This window comes from Coloeus monedula (genome assembly GCF_965178545.1).
Source record: "Coloeus monedula genome assembly, chromosome: 13".
Classification (NCBI taxonomy): domain Eukaryota; kingdom Metazoa; phylum Chordata; class Aves; order Passeriformes; family Corvidae; genus Coloeus; species Coloeus monedula.
The window spans coordinates 16426967-16448830 of NC_138793.1; the positions used below are offsets into that span (position 1 = coordinate 16426967).

The 21864-nt window shown below is 43.1% G+C and overlaps 1 protein-coding gene across 1 annotated transcript in view; it reads left to right on the plus strand.

Moving 5' to 3' along the window:
* The first annotated feature begins 1581 nt into the window (after positions 1-1581).
* Positions 1582-21864, plus strand: part of GAN (gigaxonin) — a 41133-nt gene continuing 20850 nt past the window's right edge. The window contains exons 1-9 of the mRNA XM_082290032.1: positions 1582-1788; positions 15241-15355; positions 16192-16542; positions 17004-17221; positions 18101-18222; positions 18714-18826; positions 19903-20052; positions 20382-20518; positions 20994-21122. Of these exons, the coding sequence (XP_082146158.1) occupies positions 1622-1788; positions 15241-15355; positions 16192-16542; positions 17004-17221; positions 18101-18222; positions 18714-18826; positions 19903-20052; positions 20382-20518; positions 20994-21122 (1502 nt within the window). The 5' untranslated portion in view covers positions 1582-1621. The remainder of the gene's footprint in view (positions 1789-15240; positions 15356-16191; positions 16543-17003; positions 17222-18100; positions 18223-18713; positions 18827-19902; positions 20053-20381; positions 20519-20993; positions 21123-21864) is intronic.

Genomic DNA, 21864 nt, shown 5'->3' on the forward strand with positions numbered 1-21864 from the left:
TCTACATCCTCTGCTTCTAAAAACTCTTGTTCAGAGCTGCACAACAAACCTGGAGCATGGTGCTCCTCCCTGTGACCCCTTCCCAGTCAGGGAGCACTTCAGCAAGGGCTGAGCTGTAAACTCTGGCTCCAATAGGGCTGAGCACAGTCTTCACCCAGGGCCTGGGTGCAGGGTTTGGACTGCTGGGTGATGTGTGAGGATGTCCCAGCTGCAATCTATCTACAGAACAAACCAGCATTGTGTCCAGCTCGGAAAGAACAAAGCTCCCTTTGTGAAGGCATTCATTTCTCTTTCCTACAGGGTCCCTTCCAGATACCTTAATTCATTTTCCAAGTGGTAAAATGATTTGGAGACACCATCAAACAGAATGAACGATAGAATTTTGTTACATTTCACTGAAATGCAAGTAATAAAGGCACGTGACCCTCCACAGCTTTACTAGATCAGGCCGTCTGCAAACGTTATTTTCCCAATGAGGGAATGGGCAGCGCGACATCAACTTGGGTGTTCCACAGGCTGGGAGATCCCAGTGCTGCTGCGCCTGTCAGCACAGGGAGCACAGCGAGCTGCTGTGCTGGTCCCTCCTGGCAGCACCGCCGGGGTGTCTGTTTTAGAGCAGATCACAGTTTGTGAAACACTTTCATTCTGTGCAAATAGTTTCACTGCTTAAATGTTAGATGCTGTTAAGAAAGCAGATGGAATCAAGTAATCTCTTAATGTGCAATTAAGCACGGTAATAAAAATTTACCATGTGAACTGCCCTAAAGATCTTTTTTGCTGGAAAAGGCCACATTTCCAGCGGGCAGCTGTGGAAAGGGGCACTGCCACAATGAGTCTTGCTCTACTTAATTCTCGTTCTCTTACTTTTCCTTGCACATACACCAGTAACGCTCACCTCCAGCTCATGTAAGGGAACAAATAAATAAATGAAAGGCCAGTTTTACAGGATCACAGAATCAATTAGACTGGAAAAGACCTCTGAGTTCGTCGAGTCCTGCCTATGACCAAACACCACCGTGTAACCCAGACCACGGCACCGAATGCCACTTTCAGGCTTTTCCTTAAACACTTCCACGGACGGTGATTTCACCACCTCCCTGGGCAGCCCGTTCCGATGCTTAACCCCTTTTGGTGAAAAAATTACTCCTGATGTCCAACCTAAACCTTCCCCGGCGCATCTTAGGGCGCAGCTTTCCTCTTGTCCTGTCTCTCGTTGCCTGGACGAGTCTGACCCCCCCGCAGCTCCATCCTCCTGCCAGGGAGCTGTGGAGAGCGAGAAGAACCCCCCCTGAACCTCCTTTCCTCCAAGCTGAGCCCCCCAGCTCCCTCAGCCGCTCCTGGTGCTCCAGCCCCTTCCCCAGCTCCCTTCCCTTCTCTTTAGAGCCATTCCAAAGCCGTGAGGAGACAAAGCCGAGATTGCCGCGGGCCGTCCCGTCCCCGCCCCGCCCGCGGAGAGGCCGCGGTGCCCGAGGGCCGCCGGGCCGGGCCGCCCCCGCGGGGCGGCGCGGGGAGATGATGCCGGGAGATGATGTCAGCGGCGGGCGGGCGCTCAGCCATGGTGTGAGGGCAGGGACTGAGCCGGCCCGGCCCGGCCCGGCTCGGCGGCGGCAGCAGCAGCACCATGTCGGGCCCGAGCGCCGTGTCGGACCCGCAGCACCCGGCGCGGCTGCTGCGGGCGCTCAGCTCGTTCCGGGAAGAGACGCGGTTCTGCGACGCGCACCTGGTGCTGGAGGGCGAGGAGATCCCGGTGCAGAAGAACATCCTGGCGGCCGCCAGCCCCTACATCAGGTACGGCCGGGCCCGCAGCCCCCGGCCGGCCGCTCGGAGGGGCCGCGCTTCGGGGAGGGGGGCCGGGGTTATGTAAGGAGCGGGATCCGCGGCGTGTGAGAATGAAGGAATCGGGGAAGGCCGGCGGGGCGGGTCTGCGGACCCCGGGTGCGCCTCGGACCGGAGTTGGCCCGAGCGCCCAGGGAGGGTGTGGAATCTCCCGCCCCGGACATTCAAAGCCAAACTGGACGCGTTCCTGTGTCACCTGCTCCAGGTGACCCTGCCTTGGCAGAAGGGCTGGACTGGATGATCTCCAGAAGTCCCTTCCAACCCCAGCTATTCTGTGATTCTGTGGGAGCAGCGGCTGGGCCACCTCCTTCCCTGCTTCCCTCCTTCCATGCTTCCCTCCTTCCCTGCTTCCTTGCCTCCGGCCGGTGCCGCCGGGCCCCTCCGCAGGACCCGTCGTGTTCTCCGCATCACACCGCTGCTTTTCCCAGCTCCGAGAGCCTGTGTCACCCACCATGGGAAAAATCCCCCCAACTTTATTGCTGCCAAGGGCCTGGTGTGAACAAGTAACCCCTAAAGAATGAACTGTGAGGATAGTGAGGGAGGTGTCCGGCCGAGGGGCAGCGTCCCAGGGGCATTGTGAGGTGCTGGGCTTTGTGTGTCCCTCGGCCGCACCGAGTCAGCACTTCAGCATCATTTTTTTCTTCCTTAGTGTCTTTTAGCAAGACAGGGCTTCAGGTGGTGGTCATGGGTTCTGAAGTACATTGGCTTCTAAATTAAAAATAAAAATACAGGTTTGTCTCCCCATTGCTTGTGCCACCACAACATCGAAGAACATCACTTGGAAATTGCCAGAGGGACAAAGGCTGACCGTGCCAGGATCACTGGCAGCTCTTGGCAGGGGTGTCACCAGCATGTGCAGTCAGAACTGTGCCACTTGACAGCGAGTGCTGGGGAGGATGAGCTGCATTAGCACAGTCATGGTTTCTGACTGGCAAACAGCTGCTCCTGAGCTGTGTGTGCAGGGAAACCCAGGTCGTGGAAAGTCCTGCTGACACCAGTTTGAACCCCATCACACTCAGTGCTGACAAGTCCAGTGCCATCAGGTGAAAAGAATATACCCTCCACGAGATGTTATGGTACCTATCTGCATGTCAGAGTGGGTAAACAAAATGTACAAGTGGTTAATTTCAAAGGGTTTTTAAGTCCACTCATTTGCAGGTAATAAAGACATTTGTTTTGTCTTCATGTGTAAAGTAGGAGCAGACCTTTAGCACCATTTAAACACAAGATTATCATAAATCTGTGGGAGACTTTTGTACTGTTTGTACATTTCTTCCAGCTGCTGCTTCCTGTGAAGTTGTCATAAAATTTGCATTTTTGTGGTAGGTGAGGATGGGGATTCTTTATGCTACAGTCCAAAAAAAACATAACCTTCTGCAGTGTCATATCATCTGCTTTTAGGCAAAATGGTGTTTTGGGTGACCATTGCAGTACAACTTCAACATTCTCAAGTACAAAAATAAGCTAAAAATAAATAGATATGAGGCTGTGAATAACTTTTAAATGGCAATGATCATGCACAGACTTAAAGAAACAGTTCTCTGCACTGATTGAGCTAGCAGAGCTGAGGTATAAAATGAAATAACGTACACAGAGAAGGAAGATCACCAAGAACTGGCAAAAAAGACATGGTGGAGCCTATGTACTACTAATAATTTTTTGTCACTGCTTGTCTTGAGAAGCAGGTTTGGAAGACTGTGGTCAAAGAAATCAAAGATGTGAAATAGAAACGGGCCATTGATTCATATTCTTCAAAATGCCTGAATGCTTTTTAGGTCATTTGCCATCATATTGTAGATGACCATATGCCTGACATTAAGGTTTAGGAGAGTTGCTGTAGGTGATGAGAGGTCATGTCCTTGGAAAAACTGCTGTTCTACTGTTACAGCAGGGTGAGTTTACAGGAAATGTCAATTTTTTACTGTGAAAAAAATGCTTAAATAAAAGGTACTGTAAATTATCCAATGGAGAAATGCCTTTTCACAGAATTTTATCTTTATGTATTGCATTTTGTTAATCTCTGAAAAATGTGCTGGGGAAAGATGGGTTAAGTGTGTGTGAGGAATGAGAGCTCCAGACACAACTACGTTAGCAACAAAACTTGTAGTCATTAGAGTTGTGGTTTTTTTAAACTCAAAATTGTTCAGGTTCAAATCTCATGAAGGAACTCATTAACTATGTGTGAAAGTAGGTTACATGGATTAATATATAAATATGATTAAGTGGGGGGTTGTTGTTTTGTTTTTTTTTTTTTTTAAAGCTTACTCATGTCTCCTCCTCAGGCTTTCAAGATGTAAAAGAACCAAAAAGACATACCTAGTTCTTGTATGGCACATTAGGAAACATATTTTTGTTACCTACCTTTGAAGAGCCTAGTTTTTACTTGCTGCCTGTCTCTCTTCTTTTTATCACTCTAGGATCTCTCTCTTAGGTCAGCTGATCTTCACGTTGGGTAGAATTGGTGAGGTAGGTTGCCAATGTTGGAGCATTGTGTTTCCAGGCAAGGGTAATGTTTCAGTGGCTCTTTTTGGAGATGAAATTAATCTCCACCTTGTACCTAGTCTGTGCAAGTCCCATTTATTTTGAGTGTTGGTTTTTCAAAGAAAATCAGTTTAGGCCTCTATATAAACAGTTATTGCAGGAGACACAAGAATTTCCTCCCCCTGTATTTTAAGGGTAGCTGATTCCAAAGCTCTGATGCCACAGGCTGTTGGAGTCTCCAAATGCCAATTGATTCAGGTTGCTCTCATTTGAAAAATTCCAATATAAAGCTCAGAAAAATCCATTAAGTAATTTCAGAGGTAAAACTTGGAATAAAAATAAACTTATGTGAAACTTGAAGTGAGGCAATGGAAGTATGAGTTGATGTGGTATTTTCAGTGTCTGGCTGTGTCATTATGTGCTGTGGCTGTGGGCAAGTTGGTGGGCGAGTTCAGAAAGTGTAGGGTTTGCATGAATGCCTAGTTTAGGGTGTGAGTAGGAAAATAAGTAGGCATGGACTTTGTGAGGGGGTGGTTGGGTGTGAGCAGAGTCTGTGTGTGCTGAAGGATTTGTGCAGCCACAGAGAGAGGAGCGTTACCTGTTTTTTAGTTTTGCATGGAAGCTGTTTGGCTGACTGGGTATGAGTAGGACACTTGTAAATTATAGTGATGTGTTTTCCCACTAGTTATTTGGCAACTGGATTATCCATGCAGCTCAAAGATAGCAGCTTCAGTGGGGAGAGGACAAAAGACATGAAGGGGCACAGAAACACATGGAAGTGATATTGGTGTCATGGGTCTCACCTGCCTGTCTGATCCATGGGGTGGCTTCTGCAAGTACAGAAAAAAAATAAAGGCCTGTTTCATTTTCAAATTTTCAGTCTGTGGGACCAGTAAGACTTAATTTTTGTGGTAGTTTGGTTCCTGAGGTCTTGCCTCAACTGCTTAATGCCAAGTGGTTTGTAGCTCTCAGGGTAGTGAGGTCTGAGGTGGTTGTGTGAATTCCTACAGAATTCCCTTATATGTACAGGTTTATCTAATCCCTCTGTGTGCCCCTGGAGCAAATCCTGCCATTTACAAAGCACAGAAGTCTCCCTGCATATCTCTAACATCTTGTGGTATGTTCCTGAGCCTGAGAAAAGGAGGGTTCCTCAGGAAGAAAACGCCACAGGACAAAGTGTGGTTTGGCTCAAGGTGATATTGCTGTGCCTCCCAGAGCAGTTATATTTGAGCCAGGTTAGCTCTTGGTTTTCTCTTCTGTAACAAATCGGCCAGAAACCTGCACTTTTTTTTGTAGCACTCTTCATCCTGGCAATTGCCTTAATGTAGATCCATTGCCCTGGTTTAATTTATTTAGTTTGAGAGCCTGGTGTAAATTACGGTGGTGTAAGAGGGCTTTTACCAGAACAGACCATGCTTGCACTGGTAAGTTTGGCCTGAGTTGTGGCATAGATCCGCCAACCTTTTATAGGATAGATTGGGTCCAAGCATTCCTGGTATCCTCAGCAGTAGCAGCAGATGTTCCCATCCGAACAGATCTGTCACTGTCTGGCATGAGTCGTTCCTGGCCAGCTGAAACTTGCAACTCTTTATATTTTGCTCACTTACTGCCTGCTTGCCTGGATCACAGGGAGCTTGTGGGAGCTACCTGAACAAAGAGGATATTTAAGCCCATATTCTTAGACAAATTTAATGTTGTTATGCAGGGATTGTGCTGCTGCATTGCAAATTGAATTAAGACATTTTTGTTGCCTCAGCAAGTTTTGTCTTTGGTTTTCACGCATCTGCTTGAGCAGCTTACAGATGGCTGTATGTGTTCTATACTGTTCCCCAAGGCTTTTCAAACTCAGTAATGGACCAGTAATCATATTTAAATCTTTTCTCAGATAAGCATAATATAACTAAACAAAAATGCAAATGTAAGGTTAGGTTCACTTTATTTTTATGTGCTTATAAGTAGCTGTACTGATTGTAAATGGTCAGAAATAACCTGACAGCATTTGCATCTTCTCACCTGTCCTGTTCAACCTTTTGACATCCCTAGATGTGGCAGGATGTGCCCCCCACCATTGAACTCCTGCCCTTTCCTCTGTGTGCTGGCACTTGGAGCATTTGCAGTTGTCACAAGAGGAGCCTGCTGGGACACTGTCCCTGTGTGAGTGTGGCTGGGAGCACCCGTGAGTGCTGGTGTGGGAGGTGGGATGGGATGTCCCTGGAGGTGCACCCTGGAGGTGCGACTGGGCACTTCTTGTTACACCTGTTGGACAATGAATGTTGGCCAAGTAGGAGCCAACACATGCCAGTAGCTTCTGCTGCTTATTTCCTGGTACCTATTTGGTTTTTTACACTTATGGAGATTTTTTGTAATGTTTTAAAACTTTTCTTCGATTTGGGATGAGTACTGAAGTCAGGAACACAAATGGCAGCTGGAGCTGGGAGCTGTTTGGTTGTCAGGAACCTGTGCTCCCAAGCTCTGGTTTACCCAAATCATGCTGTGCTTGTGCCAGGGCTTGTTCCCTCTTCACTGGGTGTGCAGGGTAGTGTTGTGGTAACTGCTTTGTCAAGGAAGGCTCTAAAGCCATTGTTGTCTCCAAGGTTTCTTTTTAGAAGTTTCTTTCTGGCAGTCTCCTGGGAGCTTTGGAGGCTGCCCTGGCAGTAGGAAGTCAGGAACAGATCAGGCCAGAATTTGCTTCCAGACTTTATAAGCTGTTTTTTAAATTAGGCATAGTTTTGTTTTCGTTTGGATTTTTTAAAAATTAAATTGAAATACTACCTATTATGTTTTAGTGGTAGCTGAATTGTAAAGTCTCTGTAACTTTGAAAGGCAGTAAATCAAAATAGTTGCCTTGGCCAGAAACTCTCTGCTTGGCATAACTCAGAAGTGCCATGTTATGTTTGGATAAGCAGGTGGGGGGCAACAGTGATATAGGTATGTTAAAAGTTTATGGTTTAAAAAGGGATTTAGAAGTCACTATACCAGGCTTGAATGAGGAGTTGTTAATTATATTCCTGCTCCAACAAGCCCCTAGAGATTGCCTGAAGGGAAGAAGCCATAAGGCTCTTACCCAGCCTAAAATAGTAAAAAAAATACAGTTGTGCTGCTGCTACACGTCAGGCAAAGGGAGAACTGGGAATCAGAGCATCTTGTTTACCCAGGAGAACTAGAGATGAAATTTCTTGTCCTTTCTTTGTATCTGGAGACGCGCAGCTCATCTGCGTGCCTGACGTAAGAGGCGAGTTGGGATGGAAGGTGTGGCAGGATGGGGCTGCTTGGGATGTCTGGGTAATTTATACCCTGTAGGTTGCCTTTACACTTGTGTTAATTGCCTTGTTTGGCAAAACTTTTATTATTAAAAGAACATTTTTTATTAATTTGTTTTTTCTTTTTTGTTTGATTTAGAATGTGTTTTGTGGCTGGAACAGGGCTGCTCTGAAGTTGCTGATGTGTCTGGAGCTGATGAGGCTGAAATTCTTTATTTGTGTTTTGGTTTTTTTGGTGATTTTTTTTTTTTAATTCTTTGAACCTGTTTTGGTTATGTTGGCCTTGGCTGCAGTTACTAAAGGTACTTCTCTCTGGTGTGGACTGACAAATATGAACGGTAACTAATGGTTTGAAAGGATTTGTTTCGTCACTCCCTGTTCAGACTCTTATTCTGAATATTGTACAGAGGTTTCTCTCTGTTCTGGTGCTGAGTACCAGTGTAGTGCTACCTATGTACCGGGGAGTCTCCACTAGTGTCTTTACCTCTGGTATTTTGTCTTTGCTGTGGCTTAATGTATCCAAAAAACCAAACCAAATCACTGCTTGTGCACAGCTCTGAAATCCCTTGACCCTGTCAAGGAAGTATGTCCTTAATACCATGTGGTTAGTGGCTGGTTTATGTCCTCAGGCATGTTGGTCTACATCCCCTGGATGATGTGGGCTGCCTGGTGCAGCTCTTGTTTATGGACATGGTGAATGCTCTGTGTTGGAGACTCCTGTGCTGATGAAATCCATGTTCCTGGTTCCTTTTTCCTCTTGGCTGTGTCATTGCTTTCTGTGAAAGTCTTGCAGATCTGTGTTTTCCAGCTCTGGGCATATCCAGAATTCTGGTGCTTCCCTCAGCTGGATTCCAAACATCTTCCAGCTGTTCCACAACACTACTCACAAACTTATAATTTTGTCCATTTGGCTTCATACATACCAGCAATTACAAAAATCTTTCTTTGACTCTGTTGCTTTTTTCTCCCATGTGCTGTAAGGATAAGTGAGGTATAAAAACCTGGTTAATACAAGTTTTCCCAGCAGATCTATAGGTGTTTTTTAAATAATATTAATGAGTTACAGGAATATTTGGGTTATTAGACACATGCTACACAGCATTGCATTTCTTAAATATTAGCAGCACAGATATGGCACTGTACTTGTTTCTTCTAAAAAAGCATTTTTAAACAAGTTTAAAAGCAGAGTTAATTTGAAGGAAGACATATGTGGAAGGTTGAAATGGAGTTGAGGGATGTGTTCCTAAGCCAATGGCGCTGGAACCACGATAACATGTTTCAAGTAAGACACTCTTCATTTCTTGGCTATAACTCTATTTCAAAAGTATCTTCCCTTGTTTTTCTGAGAAAGTCCTAGTTCCAAACTGCTACCTAAAAAGTGTAACACTGCTGGGAATCATCAGTTCAGTGAGAGGACTTGAGTGTCAAGTGAAGCACTAAAAAAAGCCAACCACCTGTACCACCTTTCCAAATCCAGTGGCAGGTGTTTCTATCCCAGGAAGGTCCATGACAGATGAACAGGCAACTGCTGAACCAGGTCCACTCCACCACATCACAGATGAGCCTGAGCTGTGCTTCATGCCATGCATGAGGTGCACAAACCACAGGTGCCCAGCAGCTCGTCTGCATTGCTTGTGTTTGACTTGTTTGCAAGCTCAGCTGGTGCAGTTGATTGGTTGTTTTCCATGCTGGCTAAAGAAACCCAAAGTGAAATGAAACATCAGGTCCTTGGTGCTGCTGAGAACTCCCAGGGTCCGTCCTTGGGCACAGCTTGTTGAGTGTGTGTTCTGTCTACTTAGGGCTAACACACATGTTTAGGCAAGACACTCTGGCTGAGGGTAGATTTCCAATTTAGATTACAATCTGGCTCTGGATGAGCTCAGTGTAATCAGGGTAATTTCAGATTTTCATGGTAAACAAGCTCTTTATTGAGCAAAGCCCATGAGCCCTGTACATGTTCCCTGTGCTGATGCTGCTGAAGGAATTGTCTTGTTCCCTTTCTTATGGAAGGGGGGGAGGCCACATTTTTGCCTGACTTAAACTTTTCAATAGTTAAAAAAAGTTGTATGTCATAGTTTTTGTTTGTCTTAAAGCAAGCAAAGCAACTTCTGCAAGTTTTTGTGCTGACCTGTTAGATGGACTTCTTTGCCTTGAGATCTGAAGTTGGAGTTACCGATAATCTTAAGGAGAGAGACACAAGGAGACAAGGAGAGGCATAGCCAAAATCCTCTGAGAGCTGGCACCCTTTGCAGGGTGTGGTGAAGACTGGCTTTTATGTGTGGTGCTAAAGGCCAGGGTGCGACCTCAAAGGAAACCTTCTGATTTGGTTGTAAAATATCTTTTTGGAGGATGGCAGTGGGTGGAGTGAAATGCTGCATCATGTTTTTATGTCTGACCTGTTTAATAATGTGATTATTAAGGGGTTTTTTTGCACGTAGAAAGACCAGCCTTTATGGGAGAAAATGTTGCAGGGATAAAGGCAGACAAATGAAAAACTTCACCATTAAAATGGTCAGTCCTAAGTAGGACTTAATTAGATTTACCATGGAAAGCTTGGAAAGCACTCAAACCTACATGAGGAAGCTCAGACCAGGAGACTAAATTGACCTTATATTTGCATCAAAAGCAGATTTTTTGTTTTCTTCTTAGTGGTGTAAAATCTCCAAGTACTCACTTGCCATTTTTGGGACTGAGTCATCCTTGTGAGCGTGTTTTAGGTTTGGTGCATGTCTTTGCTGGAAACATTTGTTGGAGGTCCAACTTCATTTTAAAATGCTGATGCTCTCTGGAGAAGGCCAAAACACTGGTGCAGGTAAAGGATAAATCATCAAACCCCAATTTTATTGCCCTTTGGTTTGGCAGGATGACTTTGCTACTTGAGTATTAAAGTTTGCTAGTGTGGCAATACTGGCAAAGCATGTGTAGACCAGCCCTTATGGTTAATCTGGAGCAAAATCATTAATTTGGGAAGACAGCTCCTTTCCAAAAGACAAGTGTCTCCCTCTTGTCTCCTGCAGTCTGGTTCCTGACACCCTGCAGTGTAAGTAGGTCAGCGAACTGCGTTTGCACTGTGGTGATGTGAGAGCAGGTAAAAATTGTGTGTTGCAAAGCATCAAACCCAAAGCATCTGTCTCTTGTTTCCCAGATTTTTTGATGGCTGTTCACTGTAAATATCAACAACCTGTTTGTGGTGAATGTGGTCTGGAGCATTCTTGTAGGCAGTCTTTGCAGACAGGTGTTTTCTTTACTTGTTTGGGTACCAATACCCCAGCACTCTAAGGATTATAGCTTTCCGAGAGTTGTGCTCTTGTTCTCTTTATAACTTATGTGACCGTTGTAAAAACACATCAGTTCTCTTTTCTTAATATTTTACAGATAAGGCAGAGACCTCAAAGGTGAAAATATTCCCACAAAATTTTGTCTGACTCAGGAAAGCAAGTGGTGTTGGTGGTGGTCAAGTTCTTCATTTGAATTTTCATTTTGTTGTTTTGTCTAGTTGAGTTTTTAAAAGTGGTTATTCCCCTCCTGTAAACTTTAAACTGTAAAATGTAAGAAAACCAAGTTTTTGACACATGGATATTTTTTTTTTTCAATCTGCTTCTTATAAATCGTAACTGTCCCACAGCAGTGCTTTCATGGGGATTGACTGTAAGGTTGGAAGTAGGGTTGTGTTTTGATTTGTTTTGCTCTTTTAAAATGACAGTATTTGGAAGATCCATCTTAATTTTAACAAAAACTGTGGACAGTCTTAATTTATCTGTTGGTTTTCTTTTTGCTTGTGGGGTTTTTTTTAATTATTTGAATCTGGTTTATGTCATTAGATGTAAATTGTCATTCCTAGCAGTATCAATATCAGTTCTTGAGCCCCTGTTCTCATTTTGAGGATTCACCTTGCTTACACTGCTTACATATACAGACGAGGTACTGGAATTTTTATCCTCATTCTGCCTTTTGAAGAGCATTTGAGATGACTCATTAGGATTGTATTCCTTAAGTGATGTGGAACAGCAGATTCTAAATTTGTCACACAGACAACATCAAAACACAACATCAACCCATTTGTTCTTATGCCACTGGTTCAAGGTGTTGTGTGTGCCAGCAGTTTTCCTAACGAGGCACAAGATGTTGGGGTGGATGTTGAGGATTTATAGAACAGTTTATATTACTGGAAGCCATTTCAACTTACAATGGTGATCTTAAAAAATGGAAAATATTGTTTTAAAACATGTATGGAGTCAAGTTGCTCAAAATTAAATTACGCGAGAAAACAGGATGAAGAAGTTGCCTTGTTTTGTTTCTTCCAGCTCCGTCTCAGCTGTGCTCTGCTCCCAGCTCATGGGGGTTTTGGTTGGCTGGGAGGGTTATTTTCTTCTAGATCTTGACATTCTGGTCTTCCATCGGAATTAAGGAAGACTGAGGCAGCCTTTTCTGCTGTGGTTTGGCAACTTGGAGTGCTTTTAAAGTAATTAGAAATGTTGTCCACAGTAGGAAGCTGTCACATGCCTGTTTTAGAAGCAGCTGTGCTGCAGCTGGCACATCTCTGCACCTTGGGTTGCTGGTTGCTGTTTCCAGCTCTCAGCCACACAAATCACAGGCTGAGTAAATCACCCTGAGGAGGAGTGTGGCAGAAAGAAGGCATCCTCCTTCTACGATGCTGACAGATTGGAAAGCCTCTGCTTAAGCATAGCTGGTAACTTATTTTCTAAAGTGAAGTTTGATAGAGGGCAAGGGTTAAGTATTTCTCCATGTGATGCCCATTGTCTTTCTGAACTGGGAACAAACGTGTTTGGAAACTTTCTCATTCTGTCTCTGTGTGTTATGACAGGGATGCCCAGGCCTCAGTTTGCTGGCGAGGTGTGGGTGCAGGTCACAGCTGGTACTGGGTGATGCAAGAGGAGACGTGGCTCAATGCCCTCTGCTTGCACACCTCATACTTTTCTCTCCTCCTTCAGCTTTCGTTCCATTTGGACTCACAATTTTTTTTTTCTTAAACTTTTGCAGCCCCAAACCTAGTTATAAGATGTCCTTGCATCATATTTTTCCTCCTCTCCTCCCAACAGCCAGTAGCTGTCCTGCACTTTTGACATAACAAGGAGTGCCTACAGCTGCCTTTGGGAATGGCTCTCTTGGCATAGCTCAGAAGTACTTGTACTGAAATAAATAACCTTGTATTTTATTAACCAGCAAATTAAAATCATGTGACAGATGGATCACTATTGCTTCCCATGACAGATGATAAGAAAAAAACTTAATCTGAACTGAGAAGCATTTGCATAAGGTGAATGTTTGCCTACCTACAAGTGTCTGTAACCTTGAAATCATTTGATTTGTTCTCAAGGTTATTTTTCTGCTTTGACTTTGTGTTTCAGCCTTGCATCAGGGGCTAGGTAATTTCTTTTCAGATTACCAACTGTTGATGCTTGAAAAAGTACACAGTAATTAGAACATGTAGCCTGATAAGACCCAAAAACTCTGAACAACACTTTCTTGTTACCAAGAGGCGTCAATATAAAGTCCACGCAATAAGGTGATTTAGCTTGGGTGTGTACAGGTGATGCTAAGATGAAAGTTAGTGATAAATGGCACAAGTCCTTTCCCTAATCTCCCCATTAGTGCTGGCATCAACATGCTTATTATCTGCCTTGGACCTGTTTTAAGCCCCACAATGTGTTGGACTCCCCAGGTTCTGTGTAGATACTGCTGTGTATTTGATCATAACAGCTACTCCAGGGATCACGCAACTGACTGTCTTTTCTGCTGAAGGAAGCCAGACACTGTGATCCTTGATACATTTTATGTTAAGTTAAAAGAAAACACAATTTCATCCCAGAAAACAAGAAGCACCTTTTGTTACAAACCAAGAAACCCGGAAATCGAGCGTACATGGAGATAGTTTTGGATACATTTGGAAATGCGTGTAAAGAAGCCTTTGCTCTGTTAGAACTGAAAAGGCACATTGCCCTGTTTGTGTATGCTCTGTGGCTCGTTTGGAGCTTGTAGACATGAAAAATGCACTTTGCACATGGGCAAGGATGGCTGGAGTTGAGGTACACATTGTACATTCTGCTGGAAATGTACGTTTGGGTTAGGAGTTTTCAGCTGTCAAGCTGTAAATCAGTGCCTGCTATTGCAGCATGCGCCTTAATGGGAGTCACATAATTTTCCTAATCTACTTCCAAGTGTTAGGAAATAAACAATTTCCTAATCCATGCCACACTGTTGTTGTTGTTATTTGTATTGTAACTCGTGCCAGGTGCTGTACAGACAGGGTGAAGCAGCTGCAGCCCTGGTGCAGTGGTACATGGGCACCTGAGCACTGCTGTGTCTGGGTGTTCTGCAGAGTAGAAAAGGGATGTGAAGACAGGACCACAAGTATGATGAACTAAAGGACTAAAATTACTGCCCTTATTCACACTTAAAAATAGCTCCTTACAGGCTAAGGTTTTATTTGATGTGAGTTACAGCTTATTTTGTGAGAAACTAATTTATTCCGATATGAGTAAGTGAGGCAGAATCTGCCCTTAGCTAAGATCTATTTATGTATTTGCTTAGCATGAGTGTGGATAGCAGGAAGCTGTGACAGACTGGACACTTTCAGCTTAGCAAAGCCACAGCTTTTCACATTAAGAAACTGATTCTATCTGAGGATATAGTCAAATGAATGTTAAAAAGTTTTAAAAGCTTTTATTTTAGTGCGCTGTGGTACAGATGTAGGTCACTATATATACAGAGAGGTAGTGAAATAAACTTTCTTGTCTTTATGTAATGTATTCTTCATTGACCAAAATGTGGGAAAATATGTTCCAAATTATCTTTTATTAGCTCTCATGACCATTTGCACCAGACTGATGGGTGCTGCTCCCTTTTGAACACTTAAAGTTGTGTTCAACTTGAGCACCACAGTTGCTCCTGGAAGAAGTGTTGGCACTGACAGCTGGTGGAAAGCAAAGTGTCTGCTGTGCTATTACTTCCTCACCTTTTCCCCTAGCCCCCATCATTCTATTCACAGGCACATCACTGTGCTCCTGGTGTCTTTAAAGAAATTGCTCATAAGTGAAGTGTCCACTGATGTAGATGAGAATTTAAAGCTCATCTGAGCAGCACATGGGGCTGTTTCCTGCAACTGTAAGTGCATGGCTTGGTTACAGCCAGGCATAGCACTAGACTGATAACATCATAAGCTACACAAAATGGTAATGCAATTCCAATGTTTGTACTGCCAGTGAATATTCTGATCTGCTTAACTCTAATTATTTCTTTCTTGGTAAAAAAAAAAATTTGGTTTTGTTTTGCTTTGGGTTTTTTTCCACCTTCATCAAAGCAAATTCTTGTGTTTCATCTGTCAGCAGAGCTGCTGTTCTGTTGGAAGGACTGAGTGAAGTTTTTGAATGCTTGTGATGAATGAGCTGGGATAAAAAATACTTTGGCTCTTTGATGGCCTGGGTAGTTTGCAAGGCTGACATATTTGTTCAGTTCGGAAATGTGATGAGCAGTATCAGAGGCCATACCTACTAATTCAAGAGACAGTTTTCCCATCACATTGGAAGGTTTTAACATCTCTGTTGTAGCTCAAGCGATCCATAGCTAGTGTTTATTTCTTCAGAAACAGAGCAAGCAATGCCCAGATTTTGAACTTTCATCACTTTATTTTCTCTTCTCTTAGAACAAAATTGAATTACAATCCTCCAAAGGACGATGGCTCAACGTACAAGATTGAACTCGAAGGAATATCTGTTGATATCATGAAAGAGATACTAGATTACATCTTCAGTGGGCAGGTATGGTATTAAAAAAAACATAAACCTCGACTGGACTATTTGGCAAAATAACTTGGGTTTTAACAATGCTATCCTGAAAGGTGTTTAAAGCTTTCTGATAAAACTTCTGCAGAGTGGGGCTGTGAATGTGAAGGAGAGGCAGTAGGCTCTGCAGGAGCTGTCTCTGCTCTTCTTGCGCAGCAGGGGAGGACTTCAAAATTTAGAGTTAATGTCAAATACTTGTATTAAAATTGGTGGCTGCCTTCAGTAACCTGCTTTAAAACAGGCAGTGTTTGTCAGCTGTGACAGAGGACTGGTTTGGTAGCCACAGAGATGGAGACCCCATCACTGAGTGTTACAGTACACCAGGCACTCTCCCTCCCTGCCCCTTGTGCCCACCTCTCTGGCCTCTTGTCAGATCTGCCTGCTAGGAGCCTTAGCAGGAATTAAAGTTGGTGTGTCCGGTTTATTTGGAACCAGATTGAGATTGCTGAACTAGTTTAACTTTCAGCAGAAAAAGAAAAGGCAGATATGGCTTGAAATTCGTTCCTGCATGTGTGTTTTAAAAAATTATTTATTTATTACAGGAAAACTCATTTTAGGTTCCTGGATGAGATGAGCAATTTTATGGTTGGTTACTTCAGGAGCAAATTTCTGCTCCTCACCTTCTGTCAAGCAAATGCCTTTCCATCCCTGTGTTAATTAATAAATGGTTAGCAGTCATATCAGTTTCTCCTAATTTTTACATGGGCAGTAATAGTCCATTTTTCAGCCACTGAGAATGAGTGTAATGAGTGCGGGCATGTCATGGAACTAATGAGTGATAGTAGCTATAACTTCTAAATTAATTCTTGCAGATCAGGCTAAATGAAGAAACTATCCAAGATGTGGTACAGGCAGCTGATCTCCTGCTGCTTACAGACTTAAAAACTCTCTGCTGTGAGTTTTTAGAAGGTTGCATAGCTGCTGAGAACTGTATTGGTATTCGGGACTTTGCACTGCACTATTGTTTGCATCATGTTCACTACCTTGCCTCAGAGTATCTGGAAACTCACTTTCGAGATGTCAGCAGCACAGAGGAATTCTTGGAACTGACTCCTCAAAAACTGAAAGAAGTGCTGTCGATGGAAAAGCTCAATGTTGGAAACGAAAGATACGTCTTTGAAGCGGTGATAAGGTGGATTTCTCATGATTCAGAATCCAGAAAGGTCAGGACATCTGAATGTTTGTATTTTGAATGTGGTGCAGATCAGAGTGTTTATTCTAATCAGTGGGAACTTGAAATAGATCTGTTTCTTTCAGGACTAATCTTTTCACTTACAGAATTCGTTGAGTTTTGCCTGAAATGCAGACCATGGGATTGTGGTAAAAGGGTGAAAGCTGTGTTGATGATATATCTCATCTGCTGCCTTTATTATTTAATGGGCATTAAGAAAAAAAGCACTATTTTGATATTTGATGATACATTCTGGTTTATGTGGTGAGAAAGCAAGTAGCACGTTTATAGGGAAACTTGGAGGACTTGATGCATTCTCTTACTAACACTGTGTTGTATAGTTCATTACTTGCCAGTACCAAAACTCTCAAGTGTTTGCTAAACACAGAAGCATCTGCATGTCCGAGTGCTTCAGTGCTGAGGGTGATTTTGTGTCACTGCTGCCTCCCCCAGGTCCACATGAAGGATGTCATGTCGGCAGTGTGGGTGTCGGGCCTGGACGCGGCGTATCTGCGCGAGCAGATGATGAGCGAGCCGCTGGTCCGCGAGATCGTCAAGGAGTGCAACAACATCCCCCTGACACCCCCGCAGCAGGGAGAGGCCATGCTGGCCTCCTTCAAGCCCCGGGGCTACTCCGAGTGCATCGTGACTGTGGGGGGGGAAGAGCGAGTGTAAGTGTGCAGTGGCATCACTGGTCCCAGGGCCAGCACTCATGGCAGTCTGAAAGCACAGTGTGGACAGAATATGTGCATCTATTGCTTATCACTCTGTCATTTGAGTTTGGTTTAGGTTGGTCAGACACACATAAAATACCTTTGGGAATGATTCAGCAAAAAACAGTTACTTTGTTTCTGACATTCAACCATAATTATCTTAGAGTAGGGTTGTTTGTTCAGTAACTGCTCGTTGGTTTTTTTTAAACTGAATAGACTTCAGCACAGAACATTGGAGAAACACCTTTCTGATGATCTGAAAGGCATCTGTAACAAAACCTAGAAGCAATGAATGTGTGCTTTAAACTGTTCTGTTTATAATAGCTGTGTTCCAAAAAAGAAGTTATTATTGGTGCATCTGAGATAAGGGGAAAATTCCTGTTCTAAACAATAATCCCTTTCTTTTCTTGAGTACCCCCTGCAGCAGATGGGAGGGTTCTGTCCAGTTTAATAAATTTAGCATTTAGATGTTAGCTCTTAATAGAAGTGTAGTAAACCACTCAGATAACATTTTGCATGTCAGTTTGTGAATCACTTTACTCAGACATTACTAATACTCTCTATCAGTTCTTCTTAGCTTGCTCAAAGTTCATAAACAAGGTTACAGGCAGATACAGTAGGAGTGAAGTGAATCAACCTTTTACGTCTCCAAGTCTGTACAAACTCAATGTATGTGTTTGGTTTGGGGGCCGTCTCCTTACCGGGGAAATGCCACGTGAAGAATATACATGAAAGCAAGAATGAGCAAGCTGTGGACACGAGAGGTTAACAGTGAACTTGTAAAACTCTGTCTTTGTCTTTCTGTTTTTGTTTGTTCCCTCCCCACCCTGTGTTCAGATCACGGAAACCAACCTCAGTGATGCGGTGTATGTGTCCTCTTTATGATCCCAATAGACAGCTCTGGATTGAACTTGCTCCTATGAGTATTCCAAGGATCAATCATGGAGTATTGTCAGCAGGTAAAGGGGAACTTTGTCTTTGTAAAGTCAATGTTATGAAAACTTGCCAGTGCCTCAAAATCTGAGATACAGCTCATAATAATATATTTTCTTCAAGACTGACTGCACTGGGGTTATTTCATGCTTCCCCTTTGTCTGCCCAAAACTGTACTTGATTCTGTGAAAATCCCTGTCATCTGAGTGTCTTAAAATCACTATTCCTGCAACATTTTGTGGGAATCTGCTACATCTGTCTCTCCAGGAGTATTTCATGTTTTAAGTAAATTCTAGTTGCTGCATCACTGAATATGTTGAAGGGTATCTGCAGGGATAACTTGAGTCAGATGTAAGTATATGCTTTACCTTCTCCAGTCCAGAGAAGTGACTGGTCTGAATCTCTTGGTGAATTCCAGAATACAGCTCACCAGTCACATTGTTTTGCTCAGTGTGCAGGTGTGAATCCTCTTCTTGAGAGTCCTGTTCTTAAGATCATTTTACATTTTGTTTTACAGAAGGATTTTTATTTGTGCTTGGTGGTCAGGATGAAAACAAGGGAACGCTAAGCTCTGGAGAGAAATATGATCCAGACACCAATTCATGGAGTTCCTTACCACCAATGCATGAGGCAAGATCTCTATCTAACTGTTGGGATTTAAGTTTTTACTTTGGCAAAATGTTCCTTTTCTTCTGCAAAATTTTATTCTGAATCTCCAGTCGCTTGCATCTTACACATTCAAAATCATGCTGCAGACTGACTTCTGTTTATATCCTGTTGTTCTTGTGGTCTGATGCTGACTGCTGGATCTGGAAAAACTAAACAATTGGTGAAGAGCTAACTGTAAGATGAACTACAAAATTTCAGGAATTTCATAATGAATCAGTCCTATAGTATACTTAATGTTCTGCGTATACTGGCCTTCTAAAACAAGAGACCTCTGAGATGGACAAAGAGATCGGACTGTGCAGAAAAGATGGACAGAGGACTGGCCAACATACAGAACTTGGCTTGCACAGACATATTTAGGTTTGGTTTGAGTTAATGCTTCCTTCTTCATAATTACATTCCATCAAAAAGTAACAGTTTGTTATTTGTAAACATATATCCTTAATACACCTGTGTTTTTATCTTTGTAAATCAGCACAGGGTGTTTATTAGGAAGTTGTTTAACCACAGGATTTTGCTCTTTGCAATCTCTGGTTGACAAAGGCATATCAATTTGGCTTCAATTTTAGTTATGATGCATTAAGTTTCCTGCTTGTGATATGTTTGCTGTGAGATTGAGGAGTAGCTGGGCTCATACATACAAAACAGGAGAGCTGCCTTTGCACAGAGAATGGGTCCAGGCTTTGCTGCTATAGAGACCTGAAAGCAATAGCTTCACTGTGGAGACCACCACTATGGGAACTGAAATATGGCCAAGCTCTGTTCTTAGATTTCTGTGTGGTCTCTTTGGCTTCTGCTGCTCTGCTTTTTTTTTTTTCCCCTCCTTTTAGTACCCTTTGTTTTGTTTAGTTGATTAAATTAATAATCTTGTGCTGGTGTTTAGGACTTCACCATTAAAAAAAAACCCAAACCAAAACAAAAGCCAAGCATAATACCAATAGCACTTTGCAGACAGATATTTTGAAAAATAAAATTGTATTCATTTATTCACAATGGCAGTTATGTTTTTCAATGTTGACTTTATTGATATCCCTTAGGCACGACATAATTTTGGTGTGGTAGAGATTGATGGGATTCTGTATATTCTGGGAGGTGAGGATGGTGAAAGGGAGCTGATCTCTATGGAGAGCTATGATATTTATAACCGGACCTGGACCAAGCAGCCAGACTTGACCATGGTTAGAAAGGTAAAAACCACATCCTATATTATTGTGTTACTTCTTGTTAAACAGTCAATGCACATATATGTATGTATATATATGTATAAAAATATATACTTTAACCTTTTGCTTCAAGTAGAAGCTGTAGTAAATAGTCTCAAAATTAAATGAGAGTGAGCAGCTTCTCTATTTATACACTAAAACAAAACTGTGGCTAAACATTTTTATGCCTGGCATTGTTTGACCTGTAGTACAGGCAACCCAAATGCCTCTGTGGGTGTGTATAGACAGCTTTGAGCTCTCAGTACTGTGCATTTGTGTGTCATTTTAGATATATTTTTCTTTTTTTCCATAAGATTGGCTGCTATGCAGCTATGAAGAAGAAAATCTATGCAATGGGTGGAGGCTCCTATGGAAAACTCTTTGAATCTGTGGAGTGTTACGACCCCAGGACTCAGCAGTGGACAGCAATCTGTCCTCTCAAAGAGAGGAGGTGAGGGAAAATGGAAGGGGGGAACCAGATTGCTTTTCCAACCCTCTGATGAGAGGAAAGTGTCCTTTTTCTGATGGATCTGTGAAGATGGCCTATGAATCTCACCAGGTCTTTCTGAGTCATGGTGGCCTGTAGTTAACATGTGGCTGAGTAAAGATAAGCATCCAAGCAACAAATACAAATTTTGTAGAAATACAGTCCTGATGTTACAAACAATAGTTTCCTGATGCAAAATGAAAACTAGAAATTATATTACAATTGGAGCTTCAAAGTATTTTTTAGAGATAAATATTTTTGCTGGTTTTTTCTTTCTTTAGGTGCTTACAATTCATATCCATGACTCATCTCATCTTGTTGAATATTTAAGGCATCTGTGTGTATAAATAAATGAATAAAAGGCAAAGAAAGTTCAGAAGGGTATGCAAAAGGGTCTGGATACATTGCATTAATATTTTTTCCTCATTTGGATTTTCAGATTTGGGGCAGTGGCCTGTGGAGTTGCCTCCGAGCTTTATGTATTTGGTGGGGTCAGGAGTCGTGACGACAGCCAAGCCAGTGAGATGGTGACGTGCAAATCTGAATTTTATCATGATGAGTTTAAAAGGTAACTGGCTGCAGCTCTAACCATAGAAAATAACTTGCCATCCAGTCATCTGCCTCTTCCCTGGCCCCTTGTTCCTGCACTCCAGAGCCTGTGAGGTCTGTGCCATGTATCTGTTGCTCATTTCACTTTTTGTGACCCAGTATGGCTGTTACTGAAGGTCCATCCACTCCACTTTTCCCTCTAAATGCCAAGCCGAAGGCCCTGGGACCACCATGTGGGTCTTGAGTGTCCCTGGACAGGAGAAGCACCTTGGTCACACAGGGAGTTGTGGTTCTTCCCCTGCACTCTGCAATTTCCCCAAGTGCAGGATACTGCTGCCCCCACCCCTCCTCGTGCCCAAGGCTCCATGTTGAGTGCTCATTACGGGTCTTTTCCAACCTAAATGATTCCATGGTTCTATGGGGGAATGTATGTATGTTCAGAGATATTTCTTCATGATCAAATCCTGTCTCCAAAGATTTGCAGCTTAGGGAATTGCTAAACCAGAGATGAGAAATTTCGTGCATTTCTGTTCTGAGCATTTATAGCTGATGGCACCCACCTAGGCTTTTGCCATAGGAAAGACACTATGGGTGCTCTACATCCCACAGCCACCTCACCACACTGCATGGCTGATCTCCTTCTGTTTGTTTTGAATTTGCTTCCGATTACTTCATTTGTTATCTCTTGGCTCTGGTTGTGGAATCCACCTTACTACATGTGGTAACCATTCAAAATGTTACCTTACACTGAATTTTTTGTT